This window comes from Apodemus sylvaticus, chromosome 6 (genome assembly GCF_947179515.1).
Source record: "Apodemus sylvaticus chromosome 6, mApoSyl1.1, whole genome shotgun sequence".
In the NCBI taxonomy this organism is placed as follows: domain Eukaryota; kingdom Metazoa; phylum Chordata; class Mammalia; order Rodentia; family Muridae; genus Apodemus; species Apodemus sylvaticus.
This window is the reverse complement of record NC_067477.1, coordinates 20,174,474-20,201,180: the sequence shown is the minus strand read 5'-3', so window position 1 is coordinate 20,201,180 and position 26,707 is coordinate 20,174,474. Positions and strand designations below refer to the sequence as shown.

The following is a 26,707-nucleotide window of genomic DNA, read 5'->3' as shown; positions in this document are numbered from 1 at the left end:
TAGCCCAGGCTGTTCTTGAATTCCTGACCCCCCTGCTTCAGTTTTCCAGGCGCGATGATTACAGACCTCTATACCTAATGATTTCTTAAAGGTTCCACCCAACTCTCAACATTGTTGCACTGGATATTATATTTCCAGCATACAAATCAGAGCTACAAACAATACCAGAGCAGGTCTAAGAGTTTTCCTCAAGGACTCGGTGGCAGAAGCACTCATCATCTCTCAGGGTGGTTTAGCTTCCAGAGAAACAGCAGATTTACCTGTAACATCTGGAAATAGGTCCATACCGGACAGAAAACAAAAATGTCTTTTGTAGTCATACACTCTGTGGTCTGTGAACAAGAGACTAGAGCAATGCTTATTTTACCTGGCAATCCAGATGGAAGAAGGCACAGATTTTTTTTTAAGTACCAAGCGCCCTCTGCTGCTAGAAGCTAAAAATGCACAAAGAAATCAATTTCATTTTTAAAAAAACATTTTTATTTTTGTGTGTATAAATGTGCATGTGTACGTGTGTGCGTGTGCGTGCGCGCGCGCGCGTGTGTGTGTGTGTGTGTGTGTGTGTGTGTTACCACAGAGGCTAGAAGAATATATCAGATCCCCTGGAGCTGGAATGATAGGTAGCTGTGAGTTGCCCAATGAGGGTGCTGGGGACTGAACTCTGGTCTTCTGGAAGAGCAGAAAGTGCATTTAACTGTTCCACCTCCCCAGCTCTCTCAATTTTAAATTTTTGACATCAGATGGAACAAGGAAGTGGAATTATAGAACCAAACTGTAAACGCACAGGACTCTAATAGTGAGAGTAATAGAATAACCGGAGAGCCCCAGGGGCAGAGTGGAGGAGGAGGATGTAATGAGGGCTGTGGGGATTCAGAGAGATGGGCTGAGGACAAGCTCTCCCTTTGACTGCTGTGGAGTCACAGAGCAGACCTGTGGTAGTTCTACTTCCGCAGGACTTGGTATTCCTGCTTTTTGTTGTTACTCTAGTGACCTGGAGGGTGCTACCTGGAATTTGTTTTTCCTGGAATTTTTGATTTTCACATCACTGATGACTAATAATTTTACATACTTTCTTACATGCTTTTGACAGATTGGGTGTTTTCTCTTTTAAGTGCTTATTTAGGACATTAGTCGATTCTTGTTGGAAGGACTTGATATACTCTAGGGGTCTTGATCAGTTAAAACATTAAAAAACAGAGAAAACACAACAGGTTGCAGGAGAGAAATCTCACACACTACAGACAGAATCAGAGGTTAAGAAAGGTATTTATGGGGCTTGAGAAAAGGCTCAGCTATTATAAGCACTGATTGCTCTTCCAGAGGCCCTGAGTTCAATTCCCAGCAACCACGTGGTGGCTCACAACCATCTGTAATGGGATCTGATGCCCTCTTCTGGTGTGTAAAGACAGAACATTCGTTTTGTTAGGAGTCAGTTTCCTGAGTTCAGCCATCTCAGGAACAAGTTCCATCTTGCTGGCAGGACCAAAGCTGAGTTCATGTTCTCAGGCCCCACAAACCAACTCCTCCCCCGCTTCCTCAAAAGTTTCCTGTTTGTCTGTTAACCAGTAAAGGATGTAAAGAGGGAAGGAAGACGCTGTTATTCTGTTACCTAAACCAATACACACGCACATCTTAATTGATTAGGTCAGTTCGCCCATTCGTTTGTTCCCTTAGCCTTCTGAATTCCGGGTCTCCTGGGTCAGTTGATTACGAGGTGCTTGGCCACGCCTTGTTCCGTTATCACTCTAGATTCTGGGTCAGAGTCCCAGAGGGGATGTGACTCCAAAAGCAGACTCGAGGACCCTGAAATCAAGTGTCCCCGATAAGGCCCAGTCACGTAATCAAGGATTACGTCCTTCGTTAACCCCTTGTGTTGAAATATGATTGATCAAGCAACTGCCCATCCCATCACCCTGGCTTTGCTTTCCCATCCCATTAAAAACGTGGCACAACCCCCCTTTGGGGATTTGGTTCAGATCCTCAACTGGCTGCTTCATTGCCCGTGCAGAAAATAAGATTTTAATTGTTAAGCTTCTGGTGAGTTTTCTCAGCTTCTATCCTGAACCCAAAAATATTATACAGAATAAATGAATATTTAAATAAATGATGTTTATTGGCGGTAAGGAAACAGACACACGCAAAAGAAACACAGAGAAAAAGACCCTTGGCAAAGCAGAGGAGCTTCGGAGCTGAAAAGTCCACCCTATTCTAGGGGCTTTTTTCTTTTTTAGATTTATTTATTTATTTCATGTATGTGGGTCCACTGTCGTTGTCTTTAGACATACCAGAAAAGGACATTGGATCCCCATTACACCGTATGGTTGCTGGGAATTGAACTCAGGACCTCTGGAAGAGCAGTCAGTGCTCTTAACTAAGCCTTTATAGAGTTTCCCCCTCAATTTAGGGTCGGTCAGTTTGAAAAAAAGTTCGTTGATTGGCCCAGAACTGTGGTGTGATATGTCCTGGTCTAGCCTTGAACTCATTGAGACTGTCCATCAGTGGGGGGCCTGCAAGTGGAGACAACAGTTGCCAGGCTTTGCCTCAAGTCTTGATGTTGAGGAAGAAACTGGTCATCTTGGAGATTTCCACCTTTATTTTCTGGTCATGTCCCCTTTCTCCATTTGTCTGCCTACCAGGGAGTGTGTGGAACTCCTAGACTCTCAGGCGGTTCCTGTTTTCAATAACTGACTGGCACACGTGGCACCTCAGATGCACACACCATCAAGAGTTTCTCCTGAGAGTTGACTTTTCTTTCATTTATCCTATTTTTGCCTTTAGTAAGAGCTCTTGTTAAGGCAGGTCATCCATCCTTTGTGAATTCAAAGCCGACTTGGTCTGCATAGCAGGAACATACAGTGAGACCATGACCCAAGATCAATTATTTAACCCTTAATTTTTAAAAGTTCAACTTTGGGGTAGGAGAGATGGTTCAGTGGGCAAGGAGCACTTGCTGTTCCTGCAGTGTATGTGAGGCGGTGCAGTAAAGAAACTGAACACACGACTGCTCCCTTGTTGGTGGGTCTTATGGTGATTAAGAGAGAAAATATCCAGAGGCATCTGAAAGAGTCTAGAGCAGAGAGAAAAGAAAGCAGATTGGACATGGGCAGAGCTAAGAAAGCAGGTGAGAGAGCAGGAGGGAAGAGTGACCAAAGTGAGTTAGCGAAAGATGGGGTCAGAGAGAGTGGGAGTGCATAACGTGGGGAGGGAAGGGAGAGAGAGAGAGAGAGAGAGAGAGAGAGAGAGAGAGAGAGAGAGAATGAGAATAGCAAGAGTGGGAACAGAAATAGAGAACCGTGAACAAATCAATCACAGGGATTACAGGGAGGATGAGGTGTTGGGGTGGGGAGGAAGGGCAGGATGCTCCCAAGGACTTGGAGCTGTATCTAGTGACACCACGGTACTAGTGACACCGAGGGAGCCTGGGGACCAGTGTGGGCTGATAGGCACCACAGGTAGCTAGAGATAAGGGAAAAGATTCCTTTCTGGCAGATGGGAACCGGTTTCACAAGTTCCTGAGACATGCTGGTTCTATCTAACGCCCAGAAATCTCTATATAGTCTATTCTGAGCTCACTTCTAGATATGTAGACTACCTAAGACCTAACCCAGAGGACCAACATCAAAACCACATCAAAAGGCTCACAAGCATCCTTAACTCTAGTTAGTTCCAGTGGACCCAGAACCCTCTTCTGGCCTCTGTGGGCACCTACACACATATGGTACACAGACGTATACTTTCAGTTACACACATATGCGCATTAAATAAATAAAAAATCTATGTTTTTAAAAGTCAGAGTTATAATTCTTTTGGAGTTTGTTTTTTTTAATTATTTCTGATTTTGCCTTAACCTTGATAAAGGTATTTTGTTAGCCTAAAGACCACATAGAGATGGTCCCTTTGGTTTTGTCTGTTTATTTGTTTGTTTTTGTAGAAGCCATATGGTTTTAAATAAATAAATAAATAAATAAATAAATAAATAAATAAATAGTTTCTTTTTCTTGCTGGGTATGAAATTCAACAAGGATTTGTGCATTTTAATGTTGATTCACATTTATCCATTCCCCTATGTAGAGATGTTTACATTTCTGTCAATAGAATGTACAAAGGTCTGCTTCCCTACACTCTTATCAATATCTTCAGAATTTTGGGGGGGGGAGGTGTTGAGACAGGGTTTCTTTGTGTAGCCCTGGCTGCCCTGGAACTCACTCCGTAGACCAGGCTGGCCTCAAACTCAGAAATCTGCCTGCCTCTGCCTCCCAAGTGCTGGAATTAAAGGCATGCGCCACCACTGCCCAGCTCAGAATTTTTTGATTTACATATTTTGCTTCATTGTGTGTTGATGTGTGTGGATGTATGAGTGTGCTGGGCAGTGTGTGTGTGGAGGTGTGAGGACACCTTTCAAAAGCTGCTTCTCTGCCTAGTATGAATGTCCTGGCTTGACAACAAACATCTTTACCCACCAAGTCACAGTGCCAGCCCATCTCAGCATATTTTTATGTCAAAGAAGAATAAAGAGTGGGGTAGGAGGAGGGAGACAGAGAGGGGAAGACAAAGAGAAGAGAAAGTGGACCAAAAGGGGGGCACAACTGACACCGAGTTTCTCTGTGTAGCCTTGGCTGTCCTGAAACTCACTCTAGTAGTAGTTCAAGACTAGTTCAAGACTGGCCTCGAATTCATATTCATCTGCATTTGCCTTTCAAGAGCTAGGATTAAAGGCACATGCCACCATTGCTCAGTGGGATCCAACATTTCTTAAGAGACAGGATTGTTAGACAACGTGTGTGTGTGTGTGTATGAGAGAGAGAGAGAGAGAGAGAGAGAGAGAGAGAGAGAGAGAGAGAGAGAGAGAGAGATCACATGCATATTCTTGCATCCAGGGAGAGGTCAGAGGACAACTTTTTTTTAAAAAATTTGTTGTGGTTGTTGTTGTTTTCTTTTTTCTTTTTTTCCGGGACAGGGTTTCTCTGTGTAGGCCTGGCTGTCCTGGAACTCACTCTGTAGACCAGGCTGGCCTCTAACTTAGAAATCTGCCTGCCTCTGCCTCCCAAGTGCTGGAATTAGTGGCATGAGCCACCATCACCTCTAGAAATCAAATTATTGCACTATATCTTCCTGCCCTCCAGTGATCACATACATCATTCCACTGCTGTCCTCCACCGTGTCTGACCAGAAGTCAGCACTGCCTTTCCTCTCCCCTAGGCGACAAGTCACTTTCCTCTCTTACCTTTAATATTTTCTTTTTTACAATTAAGTTTGCCAGCATGTACGTCCCTACAACACAAGCTGGGTGTTTCTGGTGCCCAGAAGAAAGCATCAGATGCCCCGAGCCCCGGAGTTAAGGTTATAAGCTGTCACATGGGTGCTGGGAATTGAACCTGGGTCTTTTGGAAGAACAACCAATGCTCTTAATCACTCAGCAATTTCTCCAGCCTCGCCTTTATGATTTTTTTCTCCATCTTTTATGTACACAGGTGGGATTCTGTGTTTATTTTCTTTGGAGATGACTGAGTTCCTTGAATATATAGATTGTTTTCATCAAATTTGGGGAGCTTAGAACTATTATTTTTTGAGAATATTTTCCTCTCCATCACTCTCTCCTTTTAAGGTTTCCATTACACATGTTATTTTAGCTCAATGCTTCTTGAACTGTATCTATTTGGGGGGTTCTGTTGCTGTGGAAAACACCATGACCAAAGGGCAACTTGGGAGGAAAGGGTTTGTGTCAGCTGACAGGTCACAGTCTCATGTATCCCAGGCTGGCCTTGAATTTACCTGGTAGCTGAGCATGACTGAATTTCTGATCCTCCTTCCTCAATCTCCCAAGTGTTAGGATTATAAGCATGCGCCATCAGGCCCAATTTATGCAGTGTTGTCGATCAAACTCAGAGTTTCATACCTATTATTCCAGCACACTATCAACTGAGCGACAGCCCCAGTCCTCGACATATTTTTTGGCAGCCTGTCCACTGCCAATACTTTTGGTGAGGAAGATTTCTGTCTCAACTTCTTACATTGGTCATGCTAACTTAGGCTTACATTTCAGTGTGACATGGTGTGGTGGTTTGAATAAGAGTGGTCCCCATAGGCTTATATTTTTTGAATGCTTGGTCCTTGTTAGGTGGAATTGTTTGAGAAAGATTATGGGGCGTGGCCTTGTTGATGTTTTGCCTGCCTGCCTGTCTCCATGCTGTCTGCCATGCATGTCTATGATGGTCATAGACTCCTACCCTCTGGAACGGTGAATCCCCAAAGTAAATGTTTTAATTTATAACTTGCCTTAGTCATTGTTATGGTTCGTATATGCTCGGCCCAGGGACTGACACTATTAGAAGGTATGGCCCTGTTGGAGTAGGTGTGGCCTTGTTGGAGTAGGTGTGTCACTGTGGGTGTGGACTATAAGACCCTTGTTGTAGCTACCTGGAAGCCAGTACTCTGCTAGCCACCTTTAGGTGAAGATGTAGACCTCTCAGCTCCTCCTGCACCATGCCTGCCTAGATGTTCACATGCCCCACCTTGGTGATGATAGACTGAACCTCTGAACCTGTACATCATCCCCAATTAAATGTTATCCTTATAAGAATTGCCTTTGTCATGGTGTCTGTTCACAGCAGTAAAACCATAACTAAGACAATCATAGTATCTCTTCACACCAAGAGAAAAGAAACATGGCTGAGTAACTGCACCTTACTGAGTTTTGTGCTTTATCTGTAAAATGGGGCAATGTGTTAGGTTTCATTAGTAAGGCTGTGGTAAAGCCAATCTTAAATCTCACTAGCCCATCACTGTAAAGATCCATTTCTAATTGACCACATGTTAGCTGTGGACTAGTAAATGCTTTGTTTTTCCTTCCAGAACTCAGTCTAGCAGAACAACCCTAGCTGGGAGCTGCTCTCTCATGAAGAGAAAGAGCCGGAGGAAACACAGCATTGCCTGACTCTGAAAGTTTAGGCTTTTACGTTTGGGCCTGTCTACATTCCATCATCAAAGGGTGGGTCATATGATCGAATTGTCATCAGTGGAGCCGGGAAGGATATCTCCATCTTGGGATATGTGGCAGTCACCTAGCAACCACTTAACAGGAAGAACAACTTATTTATTAGTTGAGAACTGCAGTACCAGTTACCACACAAAGAGGGCAAACCACTCCTTAAGGCGGTTGAGAATGGAGCCACTCAGAACCCAGAAACCATTCCCCACTTAACAAGGCCTCTAAGATGACAGCAATGGTGATTTTCTGCTTCTGCGGTGAGTTATTCTCATTACTGGACTGGATTAAATCTGACTTAACAGGAAGAAAATGGTTTGTAATTATTCCCAATATTTAATGTGGAGACAATAAAACATTGAGTCTAGGGGCATAAACTTTGGGGTGAGATAGACCTTTTTTTTTTTTTTTTTTTTTTTTTGGTTTTTTGGTTTTTATTCAAGACAGGGTTTTTCTGTGTAGTCCTGGCTGTTCTGGAACTCACTCTGTAGACCAGGCTGGCCTTGAACTCAGAAATCTGCCTGCCTCTGCTTCCTAAGTGCTAGGATTACAGGCGTGCGCCACCACTGCCCGACTTTGACCTTCCTTTTAAGGGCAGATAATATTGGAAAAATTATTTAAAATTTCTGAGTTTTAGTTTCCTCAATGCACAACTGTACTTACTTGATAATGTATCATAAGCTTTTCATTAGAGAAAAATTAGCAATGGTCCTGTCCACCCAGTAGATATAGCATTCAGTGAATTATCAAACACAAATTTTATTTTTATTTTTTATTTATTTTATTTTATCTTTTGGTTTTTCGAGACAGGGTTTCTCGGCTAGATTTTATTTTTAAAAACCCATTTCAAAGAGTCTGTGAACTGTATGCAAAATATAGCTATAGTACTATTGAATAGTAGACTCAGTTCAAGTTATCTTTTCTACAAGGAACCCTCACAGCCAGATTTATTTTCCTGCCTCTGGATACTTCTCCCTGTTTTTCTTGGTTTACAAAAGGCTCTGAAAAGCCAGGTGGTGGTGGCACACGCCTTTAATCCCAGCACTCTGGGAGGCAGAGGCAGGCAGATTTCTAAGTTGGAGGCCAGCCTGGTCTACAGAGAGAGTTCCAGGACAGCCAGGGCTACACAGAGAAACTCTGTCTCAAAAAAAACAAAACAAAAAGACTCTGAACTATTGTTTGTTCATTAGTTTCGGCAAAATCTACTCTGTCACGTGAAAGCAAGCTCCATAAAATCAGGGGGCAGGTTTTCTTTTTAAAATTGTATTGTTTATTTTTCTTATATTATTTTATGTATTTACATTCCAAATGTTGCCCTCCTTACTGGTTCTCCCTCCTGAGTTCTTCACCCCATCCCTTTAAATTGTATTCTTAATTAGAGAGAGAGAGAAAGAGAGAGAGAGAGAGAGAGAGAGAGAGAGAGAGAGAGTTTTGTGCGTGTGCTTTGTGAATGAACTCAGAACTCAGGGCGTTGGTTCTGGCTATATATTTATTTTTATTTATTTATTTATTTGTTTATTTATTTATTTATTTTAATGCTGCAAATGCTAACTTTATTTGTTCAGGAGCTCCTCGTGCAAACATCAAACAAGCCCAGGCCTTGATCTGTGAGCTCATATCACATGTCAGGGAAGAAGCAAACTGTGACCTACATGCAAGGCTGAAGACTAAAGGTTCACAGTCACGTTGGAGGTTTGTATTTCAACAGCCTAGAGCCCAGCAGTCACAGTTCTTTGAGGTCTTTCTGGATGTCCTACAGGGTGTCCGCACTTTTCCTGAGCTGAGTGACCTCATTGTCCTTCAGCTTCTAGTCGATGACGCTGGTCAGCCCCCGAGCATTAAGGATGATGGGAGACTGAGGTAAAAAAAAAAATGTACTCAGTGCCGTACATTCCCTTCACCATTGGAGACATGGGTTGAAACCGAGAGAGGGTTTTCAGCATGGACTCGATGAGGTCAGCCACGCTTTAGCGGATGGCCCAGCTGGCGTAGCTTGATGACTTAAGTCATAGGCACTGTCCACCACCATCTTATGCACCTCCTTCCAGTTCTGTCACGGTCTGTTCCCACTTCTGGATTCAGTTCCTGGTGGGAGACTCTTGCCACATTCACCCTGCTCAACATAACCACACTGGAGTCGCCATGCTCGCCCTGGATCCATTCGTGGCAGCTGCTGCGATGAATTCCAAGCTTCTCAGCCACGAGGTAGCGAAGTGGAGCAGAATCCAGCTTGCATCCGCTTCCAATCCCGCGGTGCTTAGGTAACCCGCTCAGTTTCCAGGTGACAAAATAAGAATAACCACTGGGCTGGAAACCACGATGATGGTGCAGTCAGGGCTGTACTTGACGATCTGAGGAATAATGAACTTGAAGACATGGACGTTTCTCTGCACCAGGTTGACTCCCCCCTCTCCCCCTCCTGCGGGCGGACTCCAGCCGTCACCACCACAATCTTAGAACTGACTGTCGCGGAGTAATCTTAATCGGCCACAATTTTCGGAGTCTGGAGAAATAAGCTCCCAAGCTGCAGATCCATCATTTCTCCTTTGAGCGTGTCTTTAAGGCATCACCAGGGCAAGTTCATCAGCTAGAGACTTTCCCGGAATGCTGATAGCACATGACACACCCACTTGTCCAACGCCTACCACTGTGATCTTGTTGTTCGGGATGGCAGCCCCCTCTTCTGAGACAGGAGCAATGAACTTTTCCTTAAGGGTTGCCATCTTGTCCAGACAAGCGGAGGTTCTGTGGCGCGCTGAGGCAGGGTAACCATTACAAAGTCAGCAGGCTGCTCTGCAGACAGCCGACTCTGGCTCTACAAGAAGGAAGAGCCTTGGCTATTTATTCTGTTTACTCTGTTTACTGAACCATCCCACAGGCCCAGGGATTTTTTAGTTCCATTTTCTGCCTCGAAATCCTTACGTGTTAAACTTTTGAAAGGGAGGAGGAGTTCAGAGGCCTAAACCGGCTCATGCCCCGCCCAGTTTAGGTTGGACCCGCCCCTGTCGTTCACGGGGTCACGCCCCCGTTGTGGGCGTGCCCCGCGATGTTGTGGAGGCCGCGTGCCGGTGGTGTTACGTCATACGCACGCTGGCGCGGCACCCGGTTCGACGGCCGACGGAAGCGGGGCGTGGCCAGGCGCTAGGGCCCCGCGGCCGGCCGCCGGCGCCGCCGCCTGAGTGACCTGCTAGGCGGCCGGCGGCGCTCAGCTCCCCGCCACTCAGGCAGCTGGGCGGCCACTCTGTTTTGAGGTCCTCGTCGCCCTTCCACGTCTCCCGGAAGAGCTAGCCGGCAGGTCCGGGAGCAGCCGGCTGCTGTGGCGGCCCGGGCGGGCGACGAGGCCGTGGCGGGCGTTGCCGCTCGGCTTCCTCAGGTGAGGCGCGATCAGGCCGCGGGCGGGACGGCTTGGCCTGCGGGACCGGGTCTCCGCCTTCCCCGAGCGCTGTCGTGCTCGTCTTCGCTCAGGGCCGAGGAAGGGGACGCCACAGCCCCGTAGGCTCCGGACACCGAGGCTGGCGAGCTCTCCTCTCCGACTCTGCTCTGGGGGCGCAGTGCGGTGTGTTCCCGCCTGCCGGGGACCCGTGGTCACACCGCCGGGCCTGGCCGCTGACCCCTGACCCCGCCTGCGTGTGACATCTGACCTTCCCGGTGGCTTGCACCACGGGAAGTCCCCTCTTGGATGTGTCAGTCACTTCGACAAGAGCTCAGACCCCAGCTCAGTGTCTACAATCCATGTGAAGGATGTATTTTAAAGCCCCGTTAACTTTCCGATGAGAGGCAAGACATTGTCTCTAGGTTTTTTATTCGGAGAGCTAATTTTCTCTCGCTCATCACCAATTTTTACATTGCGCTTGTGTGGAGTTTTACAAGTCAGAATGCATGTTACATTCCGTTTTCATTTGATTTCTCATAAACTGAATATACACCTAATGGGTTTCCTAAAGAGTGTTTAAACAGTTAACTCCCGACGAGGTTAGAAGCGGGGAGGAAGAGGTTAAAGGGTGGGTTTACAGCTAGGTCGACTGAGATTCCAGTGTCTGTAGTGCCATCTAAGTTCTGGGGTCTTTCTAAACCATATCCATGTTTGTTTCTAAAAGACATGCAATTTGCCATATAATGTAGCCGAGAATGGTTTTAGTGATACTGTTTGCACAACACTTGACACATAAGGATGAATTGCTTCAGTAGTGTTTCTAGGAGTGCCTGTGTGGGCTAGATTCGGAATTCATTAGTGAGCAAACTGGACATTGTGTTTATTCACCCACTCCTCTTTCCCCAGCAGGGAGAGACAGATGTTTTAAAATAACAGTTACAACAACCTGAAGCAGTGTAAGGCAAAAGAAGGGCATGCACACAGAATAAAAAGTCCTAGCATAGATGGGAAGGAAAGACAACTCTAATACCAATTTAGTGAAGAAACCCAAGAGTTAGCTACAAAACAGTTCCAAGCCAAAGGAATGCTGACCACATTCAACCAACATTGTTGACTTTGTAATTTATTCTACACCTTGAAGGCTAATTTTATTTCATTGTCTTGACTTATGTGGCACCTGGAAGGTGTTCGCATATGTTGATTGAATAGATAATTTATGCAGTCATTTTCTTACAGAATAAATTGAACTCAGCTCACCATGCACATGGTAGGTACTAAGTATTTAAATTACTGAAAATTTACTTTAGAGCTATATATGCTGCATACATAAATCACGGGAGTGCTTCACTTTTAGTTTTGTTTGTTACTGTTTTCCTCTGTTATCTCTGGCTGTCCTGAAAACTTACTGTGTAGCCCCGGCTTTGCCTCCCAAGTGCTGGGAATAAAGGTGTGTACTACCTACTACCACCTAGCCGGAGTGCTTCACTTTAACAGGAATAACTTTTGTGATAATCATGTGGGAGGTTTTTTGTTTTGTTTTTCTGTTTTATTTTTTTCCAAGTTCAGCCCTTTGAAACTAATTTCAGAGGATTTTTATTTGGTTGTGCTGGAATTTTGCCAAGCTTTTTTTTTTTTTCTATTTGAATCCTGTCTGAGTTTGTTGTGCCACCCATGAAAAAATATCATAGACCAGAGGGGTTAACAGTAGAAACTGATTTTTCTCACAGTTCTAAGTCCACGATGAAGGTACTGGTTAGGTTGACTTGTTTGTATTTTTATTTTACTTACTAGTTGTGTGTGCACTTGTGAATGTAGGCATATGTGTGACCAGAGGACAGCTTCCTTCAGGCTTCTGCCTCAGTCCTCAATAGGTTCTGTAGTGTGAATTCAGATTGTCGAGCTTCAGAGCTAGGACTTTTACCACTTCAACTGTCTGAAGACTGCTTTCTGAAATTTTCTTTTGCTTTACAGATAGCTGTCTTTTCTCTTGTTTTTACATGGTCTCTCTTTATAATACTAGACCTCAGTTTAATTTAAACCTCTTCTAATAATAGATACCAGTTTAATTTACGTTTTATCTTTAAAGACCCTGTTTCTATTAAGTAACATTCTTAGGTCTTTGGGTTTGGAGTTCAGTATGTGAATTTTGGGGAATACAGCATAGTTTGTAACATGTTTTTGCTATGTTAAGATTTGCCCTTTGTTGAAATAATAAGGAAAATAGTAGTAGTTGTAATGATAGTGGAAGCTATCGTAGAGGGGTTTTCTGTATGCCAAGCTTCTCAAAAAAAGTGTTTCCCCCGTTATTTGATCTGAAAACTGTTCTGAGTTACATGTGGTGAAGAGTCCCTGTAGCCACAAGCACTTGGAAAGTTCAGATAGGAAGTTGATTTGTTCACAGGAGTTTGGGCTACACAGCACAGACCCATCACAGAAATACTTACAAAAACATTTTGTAAGGGAGCATGCTTACTGTTTTCCATTCCAGGATAAGGCTTCTCCGCTTCTAGTAGTAATTTGTTCAAGATTGTCTGGCTAGTATGACTCAGGTTAGGATTTTAACCCAGGACTCTCTCCAGAAGACAGTGATCAGATCATGTCCATATTTATTTATTTATTTATTTATTTATTACAGGTCCATCAGTAAGATTACTTTGCTACCATCATGTCTTGGTTTGCTGATCTTGCTGGAAGGGCCGAAGATCTTTTAAACCGAGTGGATCAGGGGGCTGCAACAGCTCTCAGAAAGGAGAATACCAGCAACATCTTTTATAGCAAAAATATTGACTATCCTGAACTTCAGCAACAAAACACAGAGTCAACTTACCAGACTGGACAGAAAGCTAACTATATTTCCTCAGCTGCTGATAACATCCGACATCAGAAAGCCACGATCATAGCTGGCACTGCAAACGTGAAGGTCGGATCCAGGACAGCCGGGGATGTCTCCCATCCCACTGAGCATGCATCTGTCCCTAGGCCTTCATCCCAGTTTGTTCGAAGGAAAAAATCAGAGCCTGATGATGAGCTGCTATTTGATTTTCTTAACAGTTCCCAAAAACAACCCACTGGGAGAGTGGAAATCAAGAAAGAGAAGGGCAGAGCTCCTGTCTTTCCAAGTTCTCAGTCATCAGGTGTCAGTTCTGTCAACACCAGTGTAACCAACGCTGTGGAAGAAAATTCTGGGAGCCAAAGTCCTGGTAGTTAATCAGCCTGTTTCTTTCATAATTAAGTAGATTGGATGTGCCATGTTTGAATGTGCTTAGTTAAAATGTTTGAATAGTGTTCTTCATCCCCTGTTACAGGATCTCCCCCTGTGGGTATAAGAGAAGGATCTTTGCCAGTGTGTGGTGTAAACAAGGACAACACACTGTCTACCACTAGTCAATACTGTCTTAGAGTATTGTTTCAAGGCTAGCCTGGTCTATAGAATGAGTTCCAGGATAACCAGGGCTACACAGAGAAACTCTGTCTTGGAAACCAAACAAAACAAAACAAAAAAGAAAAAAAAATTAGTCTCTTTGACCTCAAAGAAGAATTGAAATCTTAATATAATTTTTATTTATATGCTACCCTATAGTCTTTCTTTTAGAAGCATATTTATTAGATAACATATAGATTTCTAAAAATTATGTGATAAATCGTAAATACATTCTAAATTTATGATTTTTCTTTGACTTTTAAATTTTTCTCTTAATTACAAATAAAAGATTTTCCTACTTTTATGATTTTTTTAACTTTATAACATTGTGATTAGATAAACCTCTTTTGTTTATTTGATCTAATGAAGATGTCAGTATTTTAAAATATATATGTATATTTTCTGGAGGTGTGTGGGTACACATGTGTCACAGAGGCATGTAGGGAAATCAAAGGACAGTTTGAGGGAGTTCTCTCCTTCTGCCATGTGGGTTCTGGAACTTTAACTCAGGTTGTAAGGCTTGGCAACAAGAGCCTCTATCTTGAGGCTGAACCTCTTATCTTGAGGACCTTGACTTTTTTGGGGGGAAAGTCTTTATTTATTTATTGGTATTTAGAGACAAGATCTAGAACTTGTAATTGTTCTAGTTCTTGTAATTGTAGCACTTGTAATTGTAGTGCTAGGATTACTAGTATTGGCCTGGATCTCATTGTGATACTAGTTTTGAGAAATATTTTATCCCAGGCTGGCCTTGAACTCACAAGGTAGACCAGGTTAACATCAGTCTCATGGTGATGCTTCTGCTTCAGCCTCCTAAGAGGTGGGATTATAGTGTAACACCACACCTGGCTTCTTGTGTTTTTAGTTTGCATTTACTTGATTACCAAAGACCCTCAGGCACCATGTTATTACTTGCTTATCCAACCTTGTGGAAAGTCCTCTTCTGCCCATATAATTTAAAAAATAAGTTAATTGTGGAGCTAAAGAAATAGCTCAGTGGTTAAGAGCACTGGCTTCCCTTACAGAGAACCTAGGTTTTGTTCACAATACCCACAAGGCAGCTCACAACTGTTTGCAGGGATCAAGTCTCTTCTGGCTTCCATTGGCACAGGTTACTTATGAAATGCACAGACATACATATAGACAAAATATGTATATACATTAAAATAAAAATAAAATAAGGTAAATGTGAATTTGCACCACACTTAGTTAAAAACAAGATAGAATGGAACTCCTGTAGCATCTTTTCGCAAGGCATTTTAGATTCAGCTTGGGTGTAACAAACTGCTGTTCCCTGTCTTCTTGGCTTGAACCCACACCTGTTCTGTTGTGCCTTCTTTGTGTTTTCTTTTTTTTTCTTTTTCTTTTTTTGGTTTTTCGAGACAGGGTTTCTCTGTGTAGCCCTGGCTGTCCTGAAACTCACTCTGTAGACCAGGCTGGCCTCGAACTCAGAAATCCGCCTGCCTCTGCCTCCCAAGTGCTGGATTACAGGTGTGCGCCACCACTGCCCGGCCATTCTTAATGTTTTCATTGCTGATACTTCAACCCAACTTTCTTTCTGGAAATAAGAAAACTCAAGAGTTTAAATCTCTGGCATCCAGAGACAGGTGAATCTCTGTGAGTTCGAGGTTAGCCTGGTCTACAAAGTGAGTTCCAAGTATCCAGGGCTGTTACACAGAAAAACCCTATCTCGGGGGAAAAAATACTCTGTCTTCTTCCCAAAAGTGTTTTATATTCTGACCTCTTTCTTCTAGTGTGTCTAGATTTGAGGATTTTTGTAGGTCTGTAGACTCCACTTGTGAGAATATATTTTCATTAGAGAATATATTTCATATAATTCTCAAATTTGTTGAGAATTAGTAGAATTTTTCTGGATTCCAAACTATAGCAGCCTTCCAGAAGCACATGACTATTGCTTGCATAGTGACTATGTTATTGTATGCAAGTCTGTTCTTGTTTTATAGAAGGAAACAGTTCTGATTCTGTGCCTGAAGTTCACAAGGACTCCTCAGAGGAAAGCACAGCATCAAATGCTACCAGCATGGAGCACAGCTCAGCACCTAGTGATGGTAGCAGGTCGCATGAGCTGTCTAATCTCCGCCTGGAGAATCAGTTGCTCAGGAATGAAGTCCAGTCTTTAAATCAGGAAATGGCCTCATTACTTCAGAGATCCAAAGAAACTCAAGAAGGTAGGACCTTAATGGGGCTTGTGAAATGTTATTTCCATGGAAATATAGGGTCTAAATTTAGAAAGAGAACCAGTTCTTCTACGAGCATAAAATAGAATCCTGACTAGTTTAGATTCTTAAGAAACCACTAAATTAAAAAAATAAAATAAAACAAAACAAAATAAAATAATGGAGAATAGAGTATAACCCTGTAGCCTATGCTGACCTCAAACTCAATGCACTCTTGTCTTTCTGTTTCAACCTGACAGGTACTGGATTCGCATATTTAAGAATCAGTAGAAACCGTATATTAATAATCCTCTGATTATTTGATTTATTTATTCTGAACTTTAAAGATTTATTTATTTATTTATATTATATATGAGTACACTGTAGCTATCTTTAGACACAGCAGAAGAGGGCATCGGATCTCATTACAGTTGATTGTAAGTTACCATGTTGTTACTGAGAATTGAACTGAGGACCTCTGGAAGAGCAGTCAGTGCTCTTAACCACTGAGCCATCTCTCCAGCCCTATTCTGAACTTTAAAGGAGAACTATGAACCAAAGTTAAGCTGTGTAAAGTATTAGACACTAGTAGGCATGATCACAGTGTCGCCACTCCAGGGACCATAAATGAACATGAAAACTAGTGTGAATAATGCCTTCCAGAAATGTGTAGTGACATAATCTGTAAGTAGAAAATCCTCTAATTCTTCAGAAATGATTAATTTAAAAAAAAAAGTTGGGACTAGAGACATGGCTCAGTAGGTAAGAGAAGATCAGTTCTGTTCTCAACACCCACATGGTGGGTCAGAAACAATCTATGACTCTAGTTCTAGGGGATCTGATGCCCTTTTCTGACCTCCAGGGCCATGTCACATGTGTGTGGTAAATAAACATGCATGCAGACAAACTACCATACACAGTTAAATAAATAAATCTTTTAAAAAATAACTTTGGGTCTTGGTGTGGTATTGACAGAGAAGGTATGAGTTTGTGTGTCTGAGGAGAGAGGAAAGGGATAGGAAATGTTTATCCTGGTTCCAGTGGGGCCAGTGGGAACAGTGCAATTGAACGATAGAAAGTTTTATTTAGGCATGAAACATGGCCAGAGAGGATAATAGGGTGATTAAAAACTGGCTAGAGAATGTAGATATGAAATAGAATATTTCCTGAAACCCTGTGAAATTTGTTTCAAATCTTAAAAAACTTTTTGGTGGCAGACTAAATATATCACTATGTATACCATGAAAAGATGTCTTGTTTTGCTTGACTTAAGAAATTTTATTTTTTATAGAATTAAATAAGGCAAGAGTAAGAGTTGAAAAATGGAATGTTGACAATTCAAAGAGTGATCGAATAACTCGGGAACTACGAGCTCAAGTAGATGACCTCACTGAAGCAGTGGCTGCAAAGGATTCCCAGCTAGCTGTCCTCAAAGTGCGACTGCAGGAGGCTGACCAGGTCCTGAGTTCCCGCACAGAAGCACTGGAAGCCTTACAGAGTGAAAAGTCACGGTAGGTAATTCTGCTAATATTGAAAAGGCAAACTGGAATGGGTGAGCATGGTAAATTGTAGTGTTTTCCAATTTATGAAGAATCATCTTTTTAGAAATTTACAAGAGGAAAGAGTCTTATAAAGTTGGAAATATGAATGATTAAAATGGATTCACTTTTTTTTGACCCTTGAGATACATGATTAGCAAATTCTAAACTTAAAAGAGTATTTGAAAAGCATAGTGCCATCTATTATTTTATATATGGTATGTGGCCTAAAAATATTCTGTTAAGAATGTCTTAGACCAGGGCTGGTGAGATGGCTCAGCGGTTAAGAGCACCGATTGCTCTTCCGAAGGTCCTGAGTTCAAATCCCAGCAACCACATAGTAGCTCACAACCATCTGTAATGAGATCTGACTTCCTCTTCTGGTGTGTCTGAAGACAGCTACAGTGTACTTACATATAATAAATAAATCTTTTTTAAAAAAAAAAGAATGTCTTAGACCATCTTTGACTGATTAATAGATGCTCTAAGAATTGTGGGGCTTGATTGCTTGCTCCCTGTGGAAATACATTCTTTCATGTGATGCAATTTTATTTTGTGTTTTTAGAATAATGCAGGATCACAATGAAGGTAGTAGCCTACAGAATCAAGCTCTGCAGACTCTTCAAGAGAGGTTGCATGAAGCGGATGCCACTCTAAAGAGAGAGCAAGAGAGCTACAAACAAATGCAGGTTAGAGGGGGGATACTGTGTGTGTTCTCTCAGTACAGAGGGAGGGAGGGAGGGAGGGAGGGAGGGAGGGAGGGAGGGAGGGAGGGAGGGAGGGAGGGAGGCCTCTGCACTTCATAGCACCTCAAAAACCATCAGCAGAATTTTACTATTTATTTTGTCAAACAGACACCTGGATATTTGAAAAAAATATCTTAATCCTTGCTAAATTATTTTTATTTGAAAGAAAATTAAAATGGTTAATATTTATCAGAACTATGCATCTGTCAATTTAGATGTAACAATCATTGCTATTTCACTAAGTGGTAGTTTGTGGCATCTTATTTATTTTTACTTATTTAATCTTATCTAGTTCTAGTTTAACCTGATTCATTTATTTCAATAGAAAATTGGTTTTGGGGGGTTTCTTTTTTTCTTGTTTTTTTGTCTTTAGAGACACAGGGATTCTTTGTGTAGCCCCGGCTATTCTGGAACTTGCTCTGTGGACCAGGCTGGCCTCAAACTTAGAGATCGGCCTGTCTTTGCTGAAACTAAAGGTGTGTGCCACCACACCTGGTTTACAGCTCTACTTTTAAAGCTGTCTTTATGTGTAGTTTAGTCTTGAGAGTTACCTGTCTGAATCCAAAGACGGTGTTAGTTTTTGCAGGCTGCTTTGGTTTTGTTTTTATATTGTTTCTGAGACAGGGTCTCACCATATAGCCTTTGCAGTCCTGGAACTCACTCTGTAGACCAGGCTGGCCTTAGACTTGGAGATCTACTTGCTCTGCCTCCTAGTGCTGGGTCTAGGGCATGCCCAGTTTAATACATTTATTTTTTATAAGACCCAAGAGCAGCCGGGCTGTGGTGGTGCACGCCTTTAATCCCAGTACTTGGGAGGCAGAGGCAGATGGATTTCTGATTTCGAGTCCAGCCTGGTCTACAGAGTGAGTTCCGGGACAGCCAGGGGTATACAGAAAAACCCTCGAAAAAAACAATTAAAAAAAAAAGACTCAAGGGTAAAACCAATGAATAGCCAAGGTTGCAAATTCTTATTTTATTTTCTATAAACATTCTAAAAAAAAAATCTGAGGTACTTTTTTCTGGTCCTGGGGAATTTTTGATAAGGAGCAAACAACCTATGTTTCAACATGTAATTCATATTTAAAAATACAAATAAGATATTTTACATTCTCTTCTGTCTTCTGAGTCTTTAAAACATTGTGTGCTGTACATTTATGGCACATTGCAACCTAGACACTCAGATATCGAAACTTTCTTCAGGGATATTTGGTCTGTACTTAGATCCCTTAAAATTTACAAATGAACAAGAGTCATATTACCTACGTTGTTCTAAAAAAACTTAGTTTTCTAAGAAAAAACTTAGTTTTTCAAGAAGCAGTTCTTCAAGAAGCTACACAGAGACATAGAATTCTCATATAGTCTAACAGTTCTACTTTAGGTATCTGTCCCAGAGATTTAAAAATGTATGTTCACATAAAATTTTGTTGATTATGTATAGAACAATATTCATATTCTGGGAAAGCTAGAAATACAAATGGCATTTGCTGCTGGGATAAACAGATTGTGGTATGTCCATACAAGGAAATCCTATTAAGGCCATAAAAAGATAATGATGTGGAGTCTGGGAGATCCTTTAGCAAGCCCTATGCTATGCTCATGTGAGGACTTGAGTTGGGCTTCATGTGAAAAGGTCGACATGGTAGCACAGATGTGTGACCTCAACTCTGGGTCAGCAGGGAGACAGGCAGATTCCTGGAGCTCTCTGGCCATGGTGAGCTCCAGGTTCAGCAAGAGATACTGCCTCAAAAATAAATTAAAATAAAATAAAATGTAGTCCTCACTAACCTGCTGAGGGCTGCTTCACATTGTGGCAACCATTCTACCTCAACCTCCGAAGTACTAAAGTTAGGTGTGCAGCTCTGTACCTGGCTCACCTGTCTTTTTTTAGAAAATAGAACTGGAAATTACAGTTCACTAAGCCTAGAAAAGACCATTTAGTACCTTGAACATACTCCAAGTTGACTTTAATGTATTGCTGTGCTCGGGAGCCACAACTTTATATTTTTCTATTTTTTCCTTCTCATTTTTAGTCAGAGCTAGTAAATTCCCTTAAGATTTCTGAATTCATGTTTACAAGTATATTCCAAGCTAAATGATAGAATTTGTATAATATAAAATTTACCACAGAGTGAGTTTGCTGCACGCCTTAACAAAATGGAAGTGGAACGTCAGAATTTGGCAGAAGCAGTTACTCTGGCAGAAAGAAAGTACTCTGAGGAGAAGAAGAAGGTTGATGAACTCCAGCAGCAAGTCAAGCTACACAGATCAAGCGTGGAATCTGCTAAGCAAGAGTTAGTTGACTACAAGCAAAAAGCTACACGGATACTCCAGGTAAGCACCAGTGCACACTCAGATGATGCCTCACTGGGCGATGCCAGCCCTCTATACACTGGGGCATGTGTTGGCTGCACTGCCCTGCCACACACTGAACTCTGATGAAAAGGGTAGGAATTCTCAATCTTACACTGCTTGCTTGGTAAAGACTTCATCTCTGATGCTGCTGCTGTTGCTAGGCAGCTATATTATGCTCCTTTGGTGGTTCTTATAAAAACTGTAGTCACCAATGTAGTACTCAACATTTCATCAGAGAGAAAACATGTGCTTCCATTTGTAGTTAGGTTAGTCTGTCTGTCTGCATGGAGTCTGTCTGCTTGCTTCAGTTTGAGTTGTTTCTTTGTTCTTGTGTTTGTGTCTACTGCTACTGTGTCTTAGCTCACAAAAGCATGTGGTGGTCACTAGTGGAAGAATGAGGACTAGATTGGACCCCTCCCAGAGGAGAAAAAAATAAGTTGTTCTTTTGCTTTTGTTTTGTTTTGCTTTGTTGTAGCCCCCCTTCATTGAACTGTCCCGTTTGTCTCAGTCACAGATGTATCAGAAGGCTTGGAGCTATGCTGTCTTCATTTATTAAGTACTCGTTCCCTTGTTCTATCATATAATTTCCATCTATCACTTTTCTAAAATTATCTTGTCAAAAAGGTCTGGAATGGCCTGCATTTATATTTGGTGTCATGTGTTAATGTTGTCTGCATACATTTTGACTTTGAAAACACAGCTGGCTCTGTTATTCTCCCTCCATCTTGGAGAACCTGTCTTCAGTGCCACACACACCTTGGCTCCTATTTTATCCTCCTGTCATTGTCACCAGCTCTCTGGGTTCTCTTCCCAGGCTCCAAAGACTAAACGTGTTTAGATCCTGTCCTAAATCCTCTTTCCTACCTCATACTGACATCTGCTCAGTCTGTCACCTCAGGAGACTTCAAGCGTGTGCCTACTCGCCTCCCAAGCCCTGGTTCTTGCTGCTTAGGTATTGGGAGTTTCAGCTCCAAAGCCAGCTTCCTCATGGTTTTGCCCTGGTAAATATTACTGTCAAATAATAGTAAAGTATGAACCTATGTAGGCATTTACAAAACTTTAGTTGTCTTCTTTTCTTTTGATTTAAGGGCACATTTAGTTTATCAGAATTTTAAAAATCAAAATAATTGCCAGGGTAAAGTCATTGATGCAATACAATGGGACTTGGGGAAGACAAAAAAACCTTTAAGTGCTCAGAGATGCCAGGGTTCACTGCACTAGCTGACACTATAAAGAACAGCTTGAAGGATAGGTACAAAGACTCACACAAGGGTAGAGATTTCAGATAAGAAGCTGTGCCAGAGGCAGGGGTCCTGAGAGAACATGGTATGCCTGGGGAACTAGTGCTCATTGCTGGGGCACAATGTATTAGAGATTAGATGATAGAGAAAAAAACGAAGTGATGGGCTGCAATCAGATTATGGAGGTCCATGCAGGTTTTATCCTGTAGGCTGGGGAGAGAGGTTTTAAAGAAATTGAGTAGCAGTATGAGATTTGAAGTTAAGATGTGTAGCAGCAGTGAAGAAGTTAGGCTAGAGCTGGACATTATCTTCCTCATTGTTGCATCCCAAAACAGTATCTGGTACTCAAGAAACGTAATGCAGGACAGGTGAGATGGTGAGATCAGAGGCAGGTGCATGCTAACAGGTGTTTGGAGGTTCGTGAAGTGAAGATGGCTAGTGGGAGTAGCTAATAGGTAAAAGATAGACTATTTGAGAAATTTACATTGAAGACGTAATCAGAGAGAAAGGAATCTGGGATGACTCTGGATTTCTGCTTGTATGTAAGGATGTTATTTCTTGTTCTCTGAAAGGGACAAATAGGAATGACAACATGTTAGGGCTGAAGGGTTATGACAAATTATGATAAGGTTGAGAAATTGGTGTGACATTGAAGTGAATGTCAGGAAGGTAATTAGAAATTCAAGCCTGAAGCTCAGCAGAGAGGTATGGCATTAGCCATGGGAGATGGTGTCAAGAGTGTAAGTGAAATTAATCATGAATAGTATGTAGCTTGAGAGGAGAAAGCCTATGGCTAATTACCTAATTTTAAACATCAGCATTTACAAACTGGGCAAAGAAAATTCCCCAAAAAGAATGGCCAGTATTTGGAGAACCAGGAATAAGCTGTGCTAGGGGACAGAGTTAAACAGCTTCTGTGACTTCATGAGGCCTGAATAGAATTCTTGGATTTGTTATATGGAATCCCTGCGATTCTCAAAAGGGGGAGGTGAAGACCTAATGGTAGTAACAGCTTAACTGGCAATGTAACCAGGCCATAGCTAGATGCAGATTTGAGGGTCTTATGATTGAAGTGGGAGGCAGTTATAAACAGTGATGTTCAGTGTAGCAAATTTGAAAAACTTAAAGTCTGAAGAAATGGAAATGCCTATTCTGCCTCTTAAAAAAGGAAAAATTCATGGGCTGGAGAGATGACTTAGCTGTTAAGAGCACTGACTGCTGTTCTAGAGGTTTCCAGTTCAATTCCCAGCAACAACATGGTGGTTCACAACCATCTCTAATGTGATCTGATGCCCTCTTCTGTGTGTCTGAAGGCAGCTACAGTGTACTCATATACATAAAAATAAATACATCTTTAAAAAGAAAAGGAAAAGCTGGGCGGTGGTGGCGCACGCCTGTAATCCCAGCACTTGGGAGGCAGAGGCAAGTGGATTTCTGAACTCCAGGCCAGCCTGGTCTAAAGAGTGAGTTCCAAGACAGCCAGGGCTACAGAGGAACCCTGTCTCGGAAAAACTTAAAAGGGGGGGTGGGGGGGGGGAAGGGCTGGAGAGATGGCTCAGCGGTTAAGAACACTGACTGCTCTTCCAGAGGTTCTGAATTCAAATTTCAGCAACCACATGGTAGCTCACAACAATCTGTAATGAAATCTCACGCCCTCTTCTGGTGTGTCTGAAGACAGCTACAGTGTTCTTAGATATAACAATAAATCTTAACAAAAAAAAAAAGGAAAGGAAAAATATTTTTGAAAGAGAAATAGCTAAAATTCTATAGATGAAAGATTTAATTCTTACTAGTTGAGAATGGGAACTTTATACGTTGATCTTGATAAGATCATCTAACATCTTCATAAGGGATCTAGTGATCTCTTCTTTGTGCTCATCCTTCATGTCAGGGACTCACAGATATCTGTAAAGGACCATCATAGTAAGTATTATATATTAATCTATGGGCTAAATGGTGGCCATGGTATATTTTTTTGGTTTTACGTATTATAATCCATTTAAAATGTGAAAAAACATGTTTAGCTTTTGAGCTGTACAGAAACTGGCCAGATAGGCTCATGGATCATAATTTGTACTCTTGCTACGCCACACTGCCTGATCAACCCTCCTGAAATGCTCTTTGTCACAGCACTTCCCTGCTCACTGTCTGGTAATTTGATTTACCCTACCAAGTCAAATGAAATAATTTGGCATCCAGATAAGTTGGCACCTGCCTGTTATTTTAGCACTTAGGACGCTGAAGCAGAAGGATTTCAACCAGTTCAAGGCCAACTAGGACTACAGTGCAAGACTCCATCTCAAGCAAAACAAAAATAAATAAAATTTAGCCTGGCATCACCCACAGGAACTCCCTGTGCTGCCTCCCATAGTGCTTTCCCATACACCATCATGCTCCTGTGTTTTCTCAGTATGTTTACATATGCTCTATTTCAGTGTCACTGGACATGCTTTCAGGTGAGGCCTCCTATCCAGCTTAGAACTCTGAATAATCTGACCAATTCCCCCCTTGCATGAGTTTATTGCTTTCTTCTGCTGGCGCTACTAATTTCCTGTTTAGTTTGTGAAGCAAAGGGTGCTTTCTAGCGAGGAATGTTATGTTTATCTCACAGAGCTCTTAGTGAAGTGCCAAGTGCCAACTTGGAGTATTATTGGAAAAAGAATAAGAAGCAAAAATTAGAGGGAAATCTTATGAAACATTTGCAACTATAACATGTTCATGGGAACTAAGATCCAGGGATCTCTTGCATTTTTATCCCTACAGTTTCAATAAGCAATGTATTCCCTCTGTGGGTAAATGTCTAGGGCTTTGTTTCCATATGGTGAGATGACACTATGTAAGCTAGCTGGGAATAATGCTCAGTGGAGAAGTGTGCTTAGCATGTGTGTGGCCCTGGGCCCAGTCTCTGGCATAATAAATAAATAAATAAATAAATAAATAAATAAATAAATAAAATGTACAAGTAAATAAATAAAGTATAAGCAAGGCTCTGAATAGATGGATGGTTCAGAAGCTAAGAGCACAGGTCGCTCTTAGAGAGGCTTTAGTTCCCAGTGCCCACCCACCTGGTAGCTTACAACCATCTGTACTACTTCTAGAGGATTTGATGCCCTCTTCTGACCTCTGTGGTAACCAGGCCTTCATATGGTACACAGACATGCTTATAGGCAAAATACTTAAACAGGTATAATAAATAAATTTAAAAAAATGAGCTGATATTATCTTTGCTTAATTATACTGTTTCACAACAGTCTAAAGAAAAACTGATCAACAGCTTAAAGGAAGGCTCGAGTTTTGAAGGCCTAGACAGCAGTACTGCTAGCAGCATGGAACTTGAAGAACTTCGGCATGAGAAGGAGATGCAGAAGGAGGAGATCCAGAAGCTGATGGGCCAGATACATCAGCTGAGATCTGAGTTACAGGTAACATCCATTGTTTAGCATCCCAGACAATCACTTCCTCCAGCTATATCATCAGTTTGTAATCAGGTTATGATTCTGTATCTTAGGAGGAGATGGCATTATTCTAACAGTGTGTTTCATTCTACTGTAATGTTAATTATCATGTAGAAATATATCTACAGGAGTAGGTTTCTTGTCTGTTGACTGACTCTAATTCCAAGGGGTCACAAATATATGTGAGGTGTGAACCGTGTGCTGCTGTGTACTTAAGCCTCAAGTTGCACCAGGAAACTGACATAGATCTTTAAATGTTTAGATCTTGAATTCTGCTACTTAAAAGTAAATTAGTTGGGGTTCTCTATAAAACTGAAATGTTTCCTTGTATTAGCATGGGTCCAGATACTAATTACAGTTTTATGCATAGTCGTATAATTGTAGTTTGTGTATAAGTGCTGTGTTTAATCTAAAAGTAACAATCTGGGGATGTGACTCAGTAATAGCTTGCTTGCCTAGCATTTGGGAGCCTTTAGTCCAGTTCCCCTAGCACAAAACAATAAGTTGGGCCATTTATTCCACATAAATATAGGGGATCTTTGACACAGATGTCATAAGGTAGAGTCTCTGGTGATAGATAAATGCAGGGTAATGAACCTTCTAGTCTTTTTCCTTCTAAGTAGAATCATTTAAATTTTGTAAATATATATGAATTCCAAAGAATTTAGTCATGTCAAATTAGAAATTGTATAGATGCTAAATTTACTCATTATCTGTTCAACCCTTTTTGGGTAAACAACATAAGAAGAACTTGTAATATTTCATCCCAGCATCATGAATAACATTGACCTATTTTTCTTGCCCCTGCTGAAGAAGTTTAGAAAATCTGTATTAGATCTGTGAAAAGCATTACATCTAGTTAAGTAAAGAAGCTATTAGCAGACCTGGGAGCCGGCTCCGCAGATAAAGGCACTGGCTGTGCAAGCTTGACGCGCAGAGCTCAATCCCCAGAGCCTAAGTGAGGGTGGAAGGAAAGCGCTGGCTTCGCATTGTCCTCTCACTCACACACGGTGGCAGGCATGCCCTTCCTCATCCAGAGACAGCATCATAGTAATCTTTTAACTAAAAATAGGTTTACATAGCAAATGTTAGAAAGTTGCTAGTAATCATTATGTTAAATTTCCTGTGCACTTAATGCCACACACAAGACACCTGTCCTCACATTTCCTCCATTGTAGCCCTGAGAGGGAGGTGTTAATTCTCTTCTAATCTTTAAAGAAATTTAGGCACAGAGAAGAAAAAAAGCTGATGAAGTGCTAGAGCAAGGACTAGAGCTCAGCTCTTAGCCACTGTGGGTTCCGTCTGACGCTGAGCTGGTGGCAAAGATTAATTTGCTACCCTGTGAACTCCAAAGCTGGGAGAAATAATTGTGTTTTTTCCCTTTGAGTCTACAAAAGTGTGTGAGTTTGGAGGATTGTG

General features: G+C 41.9%; 1 protein-coding gene and 1 pseudogene across 2 annotated transcripts in view; one reads left to right on the top strand and one right to left on the bottom strand.

The window, feature by feature from the left end:
• Positions 1-8,487: 8,487 nt before the first annotated feature.
• LOC127687013 (L-lactate dehydrogenase B chain-like) lies at positions 8,488-10,142 on the bottom strand (annotated as a pseudogene).
• A 124-nt stretch (positions 10,143-10,266) lies between these two features.
• Positions 10,267-26,707, top strand: part of Golga5 (golgin A5) — a 28,016-nt gene continuing 11,575 nt past the window's right edge. The window contains exons 1-8 of one of the 2 annotated variants that reach the window (XM_052185207.1): positions 10,274-10,358; positions 11,595-11,625; positions 12,994-13,558; positions 15,744-15,968; positions 17,248-17,467; positions 18,060-18,183; positions 20,368-20,571; positions 25,085-25,255. In XM_052185207.1, the coding sequence (XP_052041167.1) occupies positions 13,024-13,558; positions 15,744-15,968; positions 17,248-17,467; positions 18,060-18,183; positions 20,368-20,571; positions 25,085-25,255 (1,479 nt within the window). In that variant the 5' untranslated portion in view covers positions 10,274-10,358; positions 11,595-11,625; positions 12,994-13,023. Of the gene's footprint in view, positions 10,359-11,594; positions 11,626-12,993; positions 13,559-15,743; positions 15,969-17,247; positions 17,468-18,059; positions 18,184-20,367; positions 20,572-25,084; positions 25,256-26,707 lie in introns of both variants that reach the window. The other variant, XM_052185206.1, reaches the window with a different exon arrangement.